Source organism: Pelophylax lessonae (genome assembly GCF_965119305.1).
Source record: "Pelophylax lessonae genome assembly, chromosome: 7".
NCBI lineage: Eukaryota > Metazoa > Chordata > Amphibia > Anura > Ranidae > Pelophylax > Pelophylax lessonae.
The window spans coordinates 16,081,266-16,097,550 of NC_138774.1; the positions used below are offsets into that span (position 1 = coordinate 16,081,266).

Sequence of the window (16,285 nt, forward strand, 5' to 3'; positions counted from 1 at the left end):
ACCTTCTCTTTCCCAAGTGAATATTCTCCGTTCTTTATGGCTCCATTCACACCTGGGTGTTTGCGATTGCGGGCAGAATCTGCCCGCAATCCCAAAACGCTGTGCAAAAATGACAAACCGCACAACGCTTGATCAGGTGTCATTCATTTTTAATGGAACCTAAACGTGGGTGCGATTTTTCAACAATTCTGACGCCGTTGTCGCGCAATAAACTGCGCTGCAGTCGCGGCAAATTCGGAACGTGTGAAGCTTGTAGCTCAAAAAGGAGCAGGAGCTTCTTTCAGGCGACAGCTTTGCGCCTTCATCGGGTGCGTTGTGGTTTGCTAAGATTGCAGTGCGTCAATTGTGGCAAAATTGCACCTGCGTTTAGGTGCCATTAAAAATAAATGGCACCTGAACAAGCGTTGTGTGATTTGTCATTTTTGCACAGCGTTTTGGGACCGCAGGCAGGATTGCAATTGCCAACGCCCAGGTGTGAATGGAGTCTTAGTAAACCAACCCCACAGCCAGGTTAAAAGAATGTTTAAATTATGCTTCTTTAACCACTTCTGGATTGGAAGGATTTGCCCCTCTTAATGACCAGGCCATTTTTTGCGATTCGGCACTGCGTTATTTTAACTGACAATTGCGCGGTTGTGCAACGCTGTACCCTAAACTGATGTCCTTTTTTTCCCTCAAATAGAGCTTTGTTTTGGTGGTATTTGATCACCTGTGCAATTTTTATTTGTTGCGCTATAAATAAAAAAATTGTGATAATTAAAAAAAAAAAACATTTTTTACTTTCTGCTATATAACATTCCCAAAAAAAAAAAATGTAAAATCAAATGTTTTCATCATTTTAGGCCAATTTGTATTCTGCTACATCTTTTTTGGTAAACAAAATCCCAATAAGCGTGTTTTGATTGGTTTGCACAAAAGATATCGCGTCTACAAACTAGGGGAAAGATTTATGTCAATTTTATTGATTTAAACAAAAAAAAAAAAGAGCGATAATTCTGAAAAAAAAAAAAACAATATTTTTTACTTTCTGCTATAAAAAATTCCCAATAAAAAAATAAAAAAATTAAAAACCACATTTTTTCATAATTTTAGGCCAATTTATATTCTGCTACATATTTTTGGTAAAAACAAAATCCCAATAAGCATATTTTGATTGGTTATCACAAAAGTTATCACGTCTACAAACTAGGGGAAAGATTTATGTAATTTTTATAAATTTTTTTTACTAGTAATGATCAGCGATTTTTAGCAAGACTGCGACATTGTGGCAGACAGATCGGACACCTAACTGACATTTTTGACACTTTTGGGGGGACCAGTGACATTACTACAGTAATCAGTGCTAAAAATATGCACTGTTACTGTAGTAATGACACTGGCAAGGAAGGGGTTAACACCAGGGGCGATCAAAGGGTTAAATGTGAGCCTAGCAGACCGCCGTTCTCTCCCTACAAGGAGCGATTGCGGGTGCCGGCGGCCCCGTGCATCAACTTCCCCTGTGGCGAATGGGAGCGCCACCAGGATCCTTACTGCAAACCGCCATACAGGCATGGCGATTTCTGGGAACCTGACGACCTGCTGCTGTAGAACTGCGGTGGTTGGTCGGCAAGTGGTTAAGTAGACTTCTTGAAAGAGAAAAAAAATGTAATTTTCTGTTGCGTATCTTTTACTCTTTGACACCGTTAAGATTTTCCCTCACTTCCTGTCCCTCGGATCCCAATAGAAAAAAAAAACAAGGCAGGGGGTTCAGTTATCACCAGTACCAATAGGCAGGAACAGCAATACCAACAACCAACCTCTAAACCAACCAATGTCTAACCCTTCCCCCGTCCATTAAAAATGTGTTTTTGTTTTTGCCTTTTTTCCTTGTTGAGGAGATTTTCCTATTACTTCCTGTATTAACAGTAACTGGGAGGAGATTTCTTTTGATGGGGGACAAGAATGGGAATACAAACCCAACAGAGGCTCTAACCCATCCCTAGCACTATACAAGGATTGTGGAATGGTTGAGAGTGCCATAGATCTAATGTAAGTCCAGTAAATCTTTATTGTACATGACAAGAGGTAAGAAGAGAAAGCCAGCATGTGTCGGGGGCTCGATACCACCTTCATCAGGACTTAGAAGTCAGAAGAGAAAGCCAGCACATGTTGGAAGCTCAATACTTCTATTCATCTGGGCTTAAAAGTCAGAAGAGAAAGCCAACACATGTCGGGGGCTCAATACCCCTATTCATCAGGGCTTAGAGGTCAAAAGAGAAAGCCAAAATATGTTGGGGGTTCAAACCCCCTTTATCAGGGCTTAGAAATCAAAAAAGAAAGCCAACATATGTCAGGTGCTCAATACCCCTATTCATCAGGGCTTAGAAGTCAGAAAGTCAGAAAAGAAAACCAACACATGTCGGGGGCTCAGTACCCCCTTCATCAGGGCTTAGAAGACAGAAGAGAAAGCCAACACATGTCGGGGGCTCAATACCCCTATTGATCAGGGCTTAGAAGTCAGAAAAGAAAGCCAACACATGTCAGGGGCTCAGTACCCCCTTCATCAGGGCTTAGAAAACAGAAGAGAAAGCCAACATGTGTCAAGAGCTCAGTACCCCCTTCATCAGGGCTTAAAAGTCAGAAGAGAAAGCCAACACATGTAAGGGGCTCAATACACCTATTCATCAGGGCTTAGAAGCCAGAAGATAAAGCCAACACGTGTCAAGAGCTAAATAACCCCTTCATAAGGGCTTAAAAGTTAGAAGAGAATGCCAGTGCATGTTGGGGCTCAATAATTCTATTCATCAGGGCTTGGAAAGAAGAAGAAAAAGCCAAATACATTTTGGGAGCTCAGTAACTCATTCATCGGGCCTTAGAAGAGAAATGCAACACGTGCCAGGGGCTCAATCCTTCATTAGTGCGTAGAAGTCAGAGGAGAAAGCCAACACATGTCGGGGGTTATATACTCCTATTCATCAGGGCTTAGAAGTTAGAAAAGAAAGCCAACACATGTCGGGGGCTGAATACCCCTATTCATCAGGGCTTAGAAGTCAAAAGAGAAAGCTAATGCATGTTGGGGTATCAGGTACCAAAGTGTTGAAGGTCAATGGAGAGAGGGATTCTTTTGCAGCTAGGTCCCAGACTCCCCTGGAGGTGAGACAGGAGGAGTCAGGCTCAAAGTAGCACAGGTCGCCTGCAGAGTTGCTTGCAGAAAAGGCTCAGGAACACCACTGATGTTCTGCGGGGCTGCTGCAGGCAGGTGGCGCCTGTGAGATGTAGCAGGTAACTAGGGTCACTGAGACAGAGGGTAGTCAAGCCAGGGTTCGGTGCCATGTGGGTAGCAGAGGAGACAAGGTCAGGTGGAAGCCGAAGTCAGGACAGGTAGCAGGCAGAGGAGATCCGTTAAACAAGCTGAGGTCAAGGTCAAGAAACGGGCAGAAGACTGGAACAAGCCGGATCGGTAATTAAGAATCACAGGAAATAGGAAACAGGAAACACAGGACGTTGGTAACAGCTGGAGATTAAACAACACTTAAAACAAGGACTGGCTTCCTTATAAAGGCCCATGTGAGGTGTTGGCAGAGATGCTGGGTCCTAGAGCCCTTCTCCTGCTCTGACAGATGCTGGGTCCTAGAGTCCTGCTATTGGTGCCCTGACATGGGGGCTCAATACCCCTATTCATCATGACTTAGAAGTCAGAAGAGAAAGCCAACACATGTCGGGGACTCAATACCCTAATCATCAGGGCTTACCAGTCAAAAGAGAAAGCCAATGCATGTTGGGGACTCAATACCAATATTCATCAGAGCTTACAAGTCAGAAGAGAAAGCCAATGCATGTGTCAAGAGCTCAAGACCCCCTTCATCAGGGTTTAGAAGTCAGATAAGAAAGCCAAATCGTGTCAAGAGCTCGATGCCCCCTTCATCAGGGCTTAGAAATCAAAAGAGAAAGCCAATGCATGTCAAGGGCTCACTACCCTCTTCATCAGGGCTTAATAACCAGAAGAGAAAGCCAACATGTGTCAAGAGCTCAAGATTATCTTCATCAGGGCTTAGAAGTCAGAAGAGAAAGCCAACATGTGTCAAGAGCTCAATACCCCCTTCATCAGGCCTTAGAAGCCAGAAGAGAAAGGCAACACGTGTCAGGGACTCAATACCCCCTTCAATAGGGCTTAGAAGTCATAATAGAAAGCCAACACATATCCGGGGCTCAATAACCCCTGTTAATCAGGGCTTAGAAGTCAGAAGAGAAACCAACACATGTTGGGGGCTCATTGCCCTCTTCATCAGGGCTTAGAAGTCAGAAAAGAAAGCCAACACATGTCAAGGGGTCAATAACCCCCCCCCCCCCCCCTTAATCAGGGCTGAGGTTCTCACAGGAAATAAGAAGACTGGACAACAAATGTATTTATGTTATTATAGGTATTTATATATAATGCTGACAGTTTAGGTAGTGTAAGGCAACTGTACATTCACATTAGTCCCTGGCGTCAAGGAGCTTGCAATCTAAAGTTCCTATCTCAAGTGCATAGATGCTTGAACACAAATACTAAGGCCAATTAGGAAAGGAGGCAATTAACCTACCTGCTTGTCTTGTGGGAGGAAACCAGAGTATGTGGAGGAAACCCATACATTCACAAGAAAAACATGCAAACTTCATGCATAGCATCCTGACTGGTATTCAAACCAGGAACCAGAGTGCTGCAAGGCAAAATTGCTCACCACTATGCCACAAAAATAGGAAAGGTAATATAGCCCTGACTGGTGACGTGCAATTTGCTGTCCATTTTTCTTATTATATACTGCCATTTCTAAGCACAGTACAGATTGTATAACAGTGTAAATTTGCAGTCCCCTCAAAATAACTCAACACACGGCCATTAATGTCTAAACTGCTGGCAACAAAAGTGAGTACACCCCTAAGTGGAAATGTCCAAATTGGGTCCAATTAGCCATTTTCCCTCCCCGGTGTCATGTGACTCGTTAGTGTTACAAGGTCTCAGGTGTGAATGGGGAGCAGGTGTGTTAAATTTGGTGTTATCGCTCTCACTCTATCAAACTGGTCACTGGAAGTTCAACATGGCAACTCATGGAAAAGAACTCTCTGAGGATCCGAAAAAAAAGAATTGTTGCTCTACATAAAGATGGCCTAGGCTATAAGAAGATTGCCAAGACCCTGAAACTGAGCTGCAGCATGGTGGCCAAGACCATACAGTGGTTTACCAGGACAGGTTCCACTCAGAACAGGCCTTGCCATGGTCGACCAAAGAAGATAAGTGCACATGCTCAGTGTCATATCCAGAGGTTGTCTTTGGGAAATAGACGTATGAGTGCTGCCAGCATTGCTGCAGAGGTTGAAGGGGTGGGGGGTCAGCCTGTCAGTGCTTAGACCATATGCCGCACACTGCATCAAATTGGTCTGCATGGCTGTCGTCCCAGAAGGAAGCCTCTTCTAAAGATGATGCACAAGAAAGCCCGTAAACAGTTTGCTGAAGATAAGTAGACTAAGGACATGGATTACTGGAACCATGTCCTGTGGTTGGATGGGACCAAGATAAACTTATTTGGTTCAGATGGTGTCAAGCGTGTGTGGCGGCAACCAGGTGAGGAGTACAAAGACAAGTGTGTCTCGCCTACAGTCAAGCATGGTGGTGGGAGTGTCATGGTCTGGGGCTGCATGAGTGCTGCCAGCACTGGAGAGCTACAGTTCATTGAGGGAACCATGAATGCCAACATGTACTGTGACATACTGAAGCAAAGCACGATCTCTTCCCTTCGCAGACTGGGCCGCAGGGAAGTATTCCAACATAGCGACCCCAAACACCTCCAAGAGGACCACTTCCTTGCTAAAGAAGCTGATGGACTGGCCAAGCATGTCTCTAGACCTAAACCCTATTGAGCATCTGTGCAGCAGAGCCGGCCCTTCGTGCAGACCTTCATTTCATGGTTCACCATTCCCTCATTACATGGACTTCACCCCAGCCTATTGTTATATAGGTATCTGTGTTATATATTGTTTCTGTTTTTATTCGCTTTATGATTTTGCTTGCACACTAGCTGTTTCCCAGTGCTTCAGAGCGCCAGCCTCCTTGTTTATTTTTTCCTGTCTATTGAGCATCTGTGGGACATCCTAAAACGGAAGGTGGAGGAATGCAAGGTCTCTAACATATATATATATATATATATATATATATATATATTTATATATATATATATATACACACACACACATGTATGTGTATTTGAGCTTTGGGTGCACACCCTAATGCAATAGGCTGCACACACCTATGGTGACAACTCTGCTTTGAATTCAGCAGCAGTGCAGCATTGTTTCCACCCCATCACAAGAAGCTATGTTAGGTGGACTTCTCTGGCAGGATCAACAAGTGTTTGTTGTACTTTGCAGGGGGACTAAATGAAAATTATAAGCCTAGCTCATATTTTTGTAAAGGGAAGTCATAGTTCTATTTTAAACAAAAAGTATTTTTTTTTCCTTATAATACCCACAAGTTCCTCTTTTTAATCAGTGTACATCTTGGTCAGATATTACATTTATTTTATCATCTATCTTGTTTTTTTTTTTTTTTCCGTTACTGATCAAAAACCATACATTTGAACTATTTGCCTAATATTGGGGACTGAGCCAAACAGGAAAATCTTAACAAAAGCTGGAAACAGCTGGAACACTTATTGGAACCTCACTGCTCACTGTGCATTCTACTGGGAAACATTCTACCCCAAGGTTTACTGGTAGACAGGGGAGCAGATGTTTGCAGTGAAATAAGAACCGGTATTTCAGCGGATCGGACCCCTGATGCAGAGGAACTGGGCCAATTCCTATCACACAGCTGCCCCCTTACTGCAGTAAGCTTCAAGCAGAGGAGAGAGGAGCTTAGCCCTCCAGAACAGGAGGTGAAGGGAAATCCTCACAGAAAAGAAGGCAGCAAACATACACTCATCAGTCACTTTATTAGGTACACCTGTTCAAATGCCTGGTCACACAAATTGCTAATCAGCCAATCAAATGGCAGCAACTCAATGCATTTAGGAATCTAGACCTGGTGAAGACAGGTTGCTAAAGTTCATGTTGAGCATCAGAATGGGAAAGAAAGGGGGTTTAGGTGACTTTGAACGTGGCATGGTTGTTGGTGGCAGACGAGCTGGTCTGAGTATTTCTGGGATTTTCACACACAACCATCTCTCGGGTTTACAGAGAATGGTGGGAAAAAGAGAAAATATCCAGTGAGCGGCAGTTGTGTTGAGGAAAATGCCTTGTTTATAAGGAGAATGGGCAGATGGGTAGTGATGGACGAACATCGGCCAGGGTGGTTCGCGAACGCCAGCGGCGAATTTTCTCAAAAGTCTGCGAACCGCGAGTTCGTGGCAGGCCCCATTGACTTTAATGGGAAGCGAACTTTAAAAACCTTTAGGTCATATTTGCAGCCACAAAACACGTACTAGCTGTGCACAAATAGTCCCAGCACATGGACAATGTCATAACAGAAGTATTGCAACTGAAAAAGTTGCCCTAAATTATTATTTTTTTTTTTCACAGCAAAAAATGTTTCATAAATCAGCCAGAACTGACAGCAGCCGGTAAATACATTGTCTAATACATATTGGGTCCATTCACACATCTGTGAAATGGGTCCGCATCCATTCCACAATTTGGCGGAACCTTTACAGACGCATTGTTTTTCATTTCCAGTCTGAAAAATGAGGCATTCACAGGATAAAGAAATAAGTGTCGGCCATTCCAGGCCCCAAAAATTAGCCCACATGCGTTTACCTGACAGCTAAGAACGTAGTATTCTGTGGCTGAAGGTACATTAGGCGTTCACAGTATACAGAAGTAAAAGTCGACCAGTATTGGCTGCAAAAATTACCTCACATGGTTTGAACTGACAGCAAAAAACTTAGTTTTTGATGGCTAGAGGTACGGTAGGTGTTCGCAGTACACAGAACCATAAGTGTCGGCCTGTATAGGCTCCAAAAATTAGCTCACATGGTTTGAACTGACAGCAAAAAACTTTGTTTTGATGGCTAGAGGTACGGTAGGCGTTCACAGTACACAGAATCGTAAGTGTCGGCCTGTATAGGCTCCAAAAATTAGCTCACATGGTTTGAACTGACAGCAAAAAACTTAGTTTTTGATGGCTAGAGGTACGGTAGGCGTTCACAGTACACAGAACCGTAAGTGTCGGCCTGTATAGGCTCCAAAAATTAGCTCACATGGTTTGAACTGACAGCAAAGAACTTAGTATTTGGTGGCTGGAGGTACATTAGAAAAAACAAACTCACAAGAGTTAAAGAGAGAGCTGTGCATGGTGTCATTAGCCCAGGCCAGCACCCCAGATGGTTTGGAATTATCATTACTAATTGTTACTAATTACCAGACAAGAAAGAGGAAGTAGGCTGTATAAGGTATTTACTGGGAGAAAAAAAATATTTTCTAGCCCAAAATGAAAACAACAAGGGCAGAGGATTTAATAGATGGAAAGATTAAAAAATGCCTGAAGAGCCGCTTTAAGGACCTCCCCATGTACATATACTGCGGCAGGGCGGCCCATAAGCGCGAAATCACGTACCTCTACGTGTTTTTCTTCTTCGGGTCTGGGGCACACATAATCTCCGGAGACATCGTCGGAGGAGAACCGGAGGGAGAAGGTTGGAGAGAGAAGACCAGAGGAAGAAGATCGGAGGAAGATTTTTAATAAAGGAGTTCTCAAAACTGTCTCTTGTCATTTTTTATACTACACTGCCTTGTAACAGGGGGCATCCAGATTCCGATAAGCCCCCTGCCCACGGACCCCCCACAACCACCGCCCAGGGTTATCAGGAAGAGGCCCTTGTCCTCATCAAAATTGGAACAAGGTACTTTGGGGTGGGTACCACCCCCCCATGTTGAGGGTGTGTGGCCTAGTATGGTGCAGGAGGGGGTGGGGCCGCTGGCTCGTCCCCTCCCCTTTCCTGACCTGCCAGGCTGCATGCTTGGATAAGGGCCTTGAATGGATTTTGGGGGGGGGACCCTACGATATTTTTTTGCATAGGGTTCCCCTCAAAATCCATACCAGACTCTAAGGGCCTGGTTTGGAACCCTGGGGGGAACCCCCACACCTTTTTTTTTTTTTCCATTTTGGCATGGTGTTCCCCCTCAAGATCCTCAGAGCGCAAGTCGCACCACAAGTCGGATCACCCTCATCCTCATCATGACCCGACTTGGATGCAACTTTCCTTCAAATCAATGGGCTCCCACAGGGAACCATTGATTTTCACATAAAAAAAAGCAAAGTTAAGCAGCCTTTAGCAGCGTCAGACCTTTTTACAGCTGTAACGCCGGTCCTCAGAACGCACTGGCCCTGGGTTTTTTTTAAAAAAGGCCTATGCCACTTACAGCTGCAAAACGTCTGTGTGTGCATGAGGCCATAAAATAACATTGAGGGGCGTTTTTAAACTGCAAAAGAAAAAAAAAACGTCTGACGCTCCTAAAAGCAGCTGCAAAAATGCCCTGTGTGCATGAGGTCTAAAGAAGAGATGATGTATCTTTTTTAAATGCAAACACTGATCTCCAGGAAGATATAAAAGACACAAATTAATACAGCTCTGTAATCATTAATACACTATTAACCGGCTGCCGACTGCCGCAAGCAGATATACTGCGGCGGTCAGCCCCGGCCAGGCAAAGTGACGTATGGGTACGTCACAAGCCTGTATGCCAATAGGGGGCGAGCCACCCGGTTAAGGTAAGCCACCCGGAGGCGTGCTCCCGACCCAGCTCATTCACGGACACCTCCCGATGTCCGCCGGTCACTCGCGATCGTCCGCTGTGAAGGGAGAAAGGCAGGCGGCTAATGTAAACAAAGCCGCCTGTCATTATCCCGTGTGTAAAAGCACAGATCATAAGGTCCTGCTATGTAGGACCGTTGATCTGTGCTGTTACATGTAAAGCCACATCCAATCACAGTTAGAAACACCCCTAGGGACACACTTAACCCCTCCTTCCCTAATAAAGTTAACCCCTTCCCTGAAAGTGTAATTTTTACAGTAACAGTGCATATGTATAGCACTGATTACTGTAGTAATGTCACTGGTAACCCCAAAAGTGTCAAAAATGTCAGCCAAGGGTCCGATCTGTCCGCCGCAATGTCGCAGTCCCGCAAAAAAAATAGCAGATCGCCGCCATTACTCGTTAAAAAAAACAAAACAACAAAAATGACAAAAATCTTTCCCTTAGTTAGTAAACGCAATAACTTTTGCGCAAACCAATCAAAATACGCTTATTGTGATACCAAACATATGTAGCAGAAAACAAATTGGCCAAAAATGTTAAAAAATTTTGATTTTTACATTTTTTTGGGGAATTTCATATAAAAAAATGTGAAAAATATTGTTATTTTTGCAAAATTGTCGCTCTTTTTTTGTTTATAGCACATGATCAAAAAATCGCACAGTTGATCAAATACCACCAAAAGAAAGCTCTGTTTGTGTGAAAAAAAGGACCTTAAATTTGTTTAGGTACAGCGTCGCACGACCGCGCAATTGTTCGTTAAAATCACGCAGTGCTGAATCGCAAAATAGGCCCTGGTCAGGAAGGGGGTAAAATCTTCCGGGGCTTAAGTGGTTTAATAAATATGACCTGTACAGCAAAGCTGGGATGTGAAAAGGAGAAGCATGAAGCAACACAAGTGGCCAATCAGCACATGTATACTATATAAGAGTGCAGCGCTAAATATATATATATATATATATATACACTCGTGAGAAATAATAAAGTTCATAAAAAAGTCCACAAAGCCACAGTAGGAAAATACAAAAGAAAATCCACATTCCAACTCAGGTGAAGATACTGTAAAACTAATATGGGAACAAAGATATCAAGATGCCAGTAGTCACCGTTGTGACAAGCCCACCATCATGGATGAAGATATTGCACTTATCAGAGGTTATGGACCCAGGTACCATTAAGTAAATGGCTCATGCAGGCGGGGATAATCAACAGCGATCTAGAGACCCCAATTGTTCAGGAATCTTCAGTCGAGATCCAAAATATGTCACCACACTTCTGATGGAAATGGACTTCGCCTTAGGTGAACTGTGTCTTGAAGATTAGGCCTGAGACGGGTCCATTGAAGGGAAAGCCATATCTATGCCGGAAAGTTACATAACTGCATTTGGTCCTCCCATGTAGGAACCTGTCTAGAGATTCTTCCTCTGGAGATATTTACCCCCAAAAGACAGGATATGACACACCTGCAACAGAAAAACATCAGTTGTTCAGCCCCGGTGTTCTAAAATTTCATCGGACCCATGAAAATTCCGGACCCTCGTCACTTCCGGTGACGCTAAGTCAGAACCAGCTGGTACGACAGCTGGTGCGAGCCCCTGTGCACATGCACACAAGACATTTTCGAGGTCCGATGAAATTTTAAGACTTAGCGAACAGCTGACTGAGAGGAGGCAGAGCTGAGGTGGGACGGAGTTACACCGCCGCGTCATGGAGTTCTTACAGGGAGGCGGTATGGAGCTATAGAGCTGACTTAGAGGGGGCGGGACGGAGTGCATTAAAAGCAGCTCCTTCTATTCTAAGTATGCTAAATACAGCTCCATATATATATATATATATATATATATATATATATATTCACTTTCTTCCCGCCTCCTCTAAGTCAGCTCTACAACGTGTTGTAAAATTTTCCCGCGGCGGTGTGTGCGTCCCACCTCAGCCCCTCCTCCTCTCATTCAGCTGTTCACTAAGTCTTAGAATTTCCTCGGACCTTGAAAATGTCTTCTGCGCATGCGCACCGGGGCTCGCACCAGCTGTCGCACCAGCTGGGTTATGATGTAGCGTCACCGGAAGTGAAGAGTTCCGGAATTTTCATGGATCTGAAAAAATTTTAGAACACCGGCACACAGGGCTGTCCTGTGTGACAAATGGCACTTTTCCACTGCAAGTACCGGTTTGGCTCCACTCGGCACTGCTTGGCCCAGCTCGGCTCAGTTTGCTTTTCCACTGAGTGGTATGAGTCGGCACCTTTCGGCACTGTATAGGCTCTACTCGGTTCAGTTTGCTTTTCCACTAAAGTAGTAAGTGGGTGGGATTACAACAATTCTTTGACCAATCAGTGGCTAGTAGTGACAAACAATCAAGGCTGCATGCAAAGGATTGTGGGATATGGTATAGGTACGGAACGCTTGGAACCACAACCGAGGTGGTACTGTTTAAGCGAGCCGTACCGAGCCGTACCATGTAGTGGAAAAGTGCCGCTGTACCAAACCGTACCGAACCATTCTAACATGTACCATGATGTAACATAGAGTGGAAAAGCGCCAAACCGAGCCAAACCGAGCCAAACCGATCCATTCCATGCAGTGGAAAAGCGCCATAGTTGTGTCAATCAAAACAACCTCCACACAGACCAGCTAGTCCTCCTCGGCCCCTCCCCCTTACTCTGGCTCCAGTTTCCTGTCTCCATGCGGCTTCTACACTCCAAGGCACTTGCTGCAGATCTTTCATCAGAAACAACAATTATTGTCCTAACAGCTTTCAAACACCCAAAACATCACTGTGACTCAAAAAAGTAGCAATTCGGACAATAAAAATCTTCTGCTGAACCTCCAAGTACATGCCACTTCTAAATTGTTATGGAAAAACCCAGCCCTGAAATTTACACAACTTCCAGCCCTGAGATTGACACAACTTCCAGCCTTGAGATTGATACAACTTCCAGCATTGAGATTGACACAACTTCCTGCCCTGAGATTGACACAACTTCCAGCCCTGAGATTGACACAACTTCCAGCCCTGAGATTGACACAACTTCCAGCATTGAGATTGACACAACTTCCAGCCTTGAGATTGACACAACTTCCAGCCTTGAGATTGACACAACTTCCTGCCCTGAGATTGACACAACTTCCAGCCCTGAGATTGACACAACTTCCAGCCTTGAGATTGACACAACTTCCAGCCCTAAGATTGACACAACTTCCAGCCTTGAGATTGACACAACGTCCGGCCTTGAGATTGACACAACTTCCAGCCCTGAGATTGACACAACTTCCAGCCCTGAGATTGACACAACTTCCAGCCTTTGGATTGACACAATTTCCAGCCTTGAGATTGACACAACTTCCAGCCCTGAGATTGACACAACTTCCAGCCCTAAGATTGACACAACTTCCAGCCCTGAGATTGACACAACTTCCAGCCTTGAGATTGACACAACTTCCAGCCTTGAGATTGACACAACTTCTAGCCTTGAGATTGACACAATTTCCAGCCTTGAGATTGACGCAACTTCCAGCCCTAAGATTGACAAAACTTCCAGCCTTGAGATTGACACAACTTCCAGCCCTGAGATTGACACAACTTCCAGCCCTGAGATTGACACAACTTCCAGCCTTGAGATTGACACAACTTCCAGCCTTGAGATTGACACAACTTCCAGCCCTGAGATTGACACAACTTCCAGCCTTGAGATTGACACAACTTCCAGCCTTGAGATTGACACAACTTCCAGCCCTGAGATTGACACAACTTCCAGCCTTGAGATTGACACAACTTCCAGCCTTGAGTTTGACACAACTTCCAGCCTTGAGATTGACACAAATTCCAGCCCTAAAATTGACAACTTCCAGCCTTGAGATTGACACAACTTCCAGCCTTGAGATTGACACAACTTCCAGCCCTGAGATTGACACAACTTCCAGCCTTGAGATTGACACAACTTCCAGCCTTGAGATTGACACAACTTCCAGCCCTGAGATTGACACAACTTCCAGCCTTGAGATTGACACAACTTCCAGCCTTGAGATTGACACAACTTCCAGCATTGAGGTTGACACAACTTCCTGCCCTGAGATTGACACAACTTCCAGCCCTGAGATTGACACAACTTCCAGCCTTGAGATTGACACAACTTCCAGCCCTGAGATTGACACAACTTCCAGCCCTGAGATTGACACAACTTCCAGCCTTGAGATTGACACAACTTCCAGCCCTGAGATTGACACAGTTTCCAGCCTTGAGATTGACACAACTTCCAGGCTTGAGATTGACAAAACTTCCAGCCCTGAGATTGACACAACTTCCAGCCTTGAGATTGACACAACGTCCGGCCTTGAGATTAACACAACTTCCAGCCCTGAGATTGACACAACTTCCAGCCTTTGGATTGACACAATTTCCAGCCCTGAGATTGACACAACTTCCAGCCTTGAGATTGACACAACTTCCAGCCTTGAGATTGACACAACTTCCAGCCTTGAGATTGACACAACTTCCAGCCTTGAGATTGACACAACTTCCAGCATTGAGGTTGACACAACTTCCTGCCCTGAGATTGACACAACTTCCAGCCCTGAGATTGACACAACTTCCAGCCTTGAGATTGACACAACTTCCAGCCCTGAGATTGACACAACTTCCAGCCCTGAGATTGACACAACTTCCAGCCTTGAGATTGACACAACTTCCAGCCCTGAGATTGACACAGTTTCCAGCCTTGAGATTGACACAACTTCCAGGCTTGAGATTGACAAAACTTCCAGCCCTGAGATTGACACAACTTCCAGCCTTGAGATTGACACAACGTCCGGCCTTGAGATTAACACAACTTCCAGCCCTGAGATTGACACAACTTCCAGCCTTTGGATTGACACAATTTCCAGCCTTGAGATTGACATAGTTTCCAGCCTTGATATTGACACAACTTCCAGCCCTAAGATTGACACAACTTCCAGCCCTGAGATTGACACAACTTCCAGCCTTGAGATTGACACAACTTCCAGCCTTGAGATTGACACAACTTCCAGCCTTGAGATTGACACAACTTCCAGCCTTGAGATTGACACAATTTCCAGCCTTGAGATTGACACAACTTCCAGCCCTAAGATTGACAAAACTTCCAGCCTTGAGATTGACACAACTTCCACCCCTGAGATTGACACAACTTCTGGTCTTGAGATTGACACAACTTCCGGCTTTGGGATTGGCACAACTTCCAGCATTGAGATTGACACAACTTCCAGCCTTGGGATTGACACAACTTCCAGCCTTCAGATTGACACAAATTCCAGCCCTGAGATTGACACAACTTTGTCACACAGCACAGCCCTGTGTGGCAGGACAGAAGAACTGATGTTTATCTGTTGCAGGTGTGTCATATCCTGTCTTTTGGGGTTATATATCTGCAGAGAAAGAACCTCCGGATGGGTTCCTACATGGTAGGGCCAAGTGCAGTTATGTAAATTTCCAGCATCGGTATAGCTTTCCCCTAATGGACCCCGTCTCAGGCTTAAACCTTGAGACACAGTTCACCTAAGGCGACGTCCATCTGCATCAGAAATGTGGTGACATATTTTGGATCTCAATTGAAGATTCCTGAGCAATTTGGGTCTCTATATCACTGTTGACTATGCCCGCCTGTATGACCCATTTACAATATGGTACCTGGGTCCGTAATCTCGGGTAAGCGCAATATCTTCATCCTTGGTGGTTGGCTTGTCACATTGGTGACTGCTGGCATCTGGACATCTTTGTTTCCATTTTAGTTCTCCAGTATCTTCACCTGAGCACTTTGTTGGAATGGGGATTTTCTTTTTGTTGATTTTGTGGACTTTTTTAATGAACTTTATTATTTCTCATGAGTGTGTGTGTATATATATATATATATATATATATATACTGTATATATATATATATATATATATTATTTAGCACTGCACTTTTATATAGTATACAGAGTATATAGATGCAGGGTCCGAGCTTCCCTGGGCCCCCAACAGGTCGGGGGTGGAGTGCTCCTCTTACCAGGTGGGGGTCGGTTGATGGGATGATGTAAGCGCTGATGTTGAGGTTTCGCATCTCTCGTCGGAGACTGTTGAGCCCTTCAGTGGAATTTTTCACATTGGGTGGAATGTACTGCCACAAAAATAACACATTTATTAACTGTGAGGCAAACATGTCATAAAACATATATAGAAATATAGAAATATACAATATACAAATATAGAAAAGAAATAAATCAACACTAATAAATAAAATAAATAAATACATAAAATTAAAAAAATCTAAATAGGAAGTGGGATCTTAGCCCCGGATCAGTCTATAATAAATTCGGTATTGGTACACGAAGCGTGATTGGGTCCTTTTAAAATGCTATGTGGGCCTGTGATTTCTAGCCACACCTTTATCGTATGTACCCTGACTTCACCTGTAACTAAAATTGTACTTTTGATAAATCTTGGGGGTGTATTTATAAAAAAAAATTTAAAAGTTCATCTGTTAAAGTTGCATATAAATGTCA

General features: G+C 44.2%; 1 protein-coding gene across 1 annotated transcript in view; it reads right to left on the reverse strand.

Moving 5' to 3' along the window:
• Positions 1-16,285, reverse strand: part of XPNPEP2 (X-prolyl aminopeptidase 2) — a 178,143-nt gene that overhangs the window by 146,659 nt on the left and 15,199 nt on the right. The window contains exon 3 of the mRNA XM_082263611.1: positions 15,790-15,900. Coding sequence (XP_082119737.1) covers positions 15,790-15,900 — 111 coding nt within the window. The remainder of the gene's footprint in view (positions 1-15,789; positions 15,901-16,285) is intronic.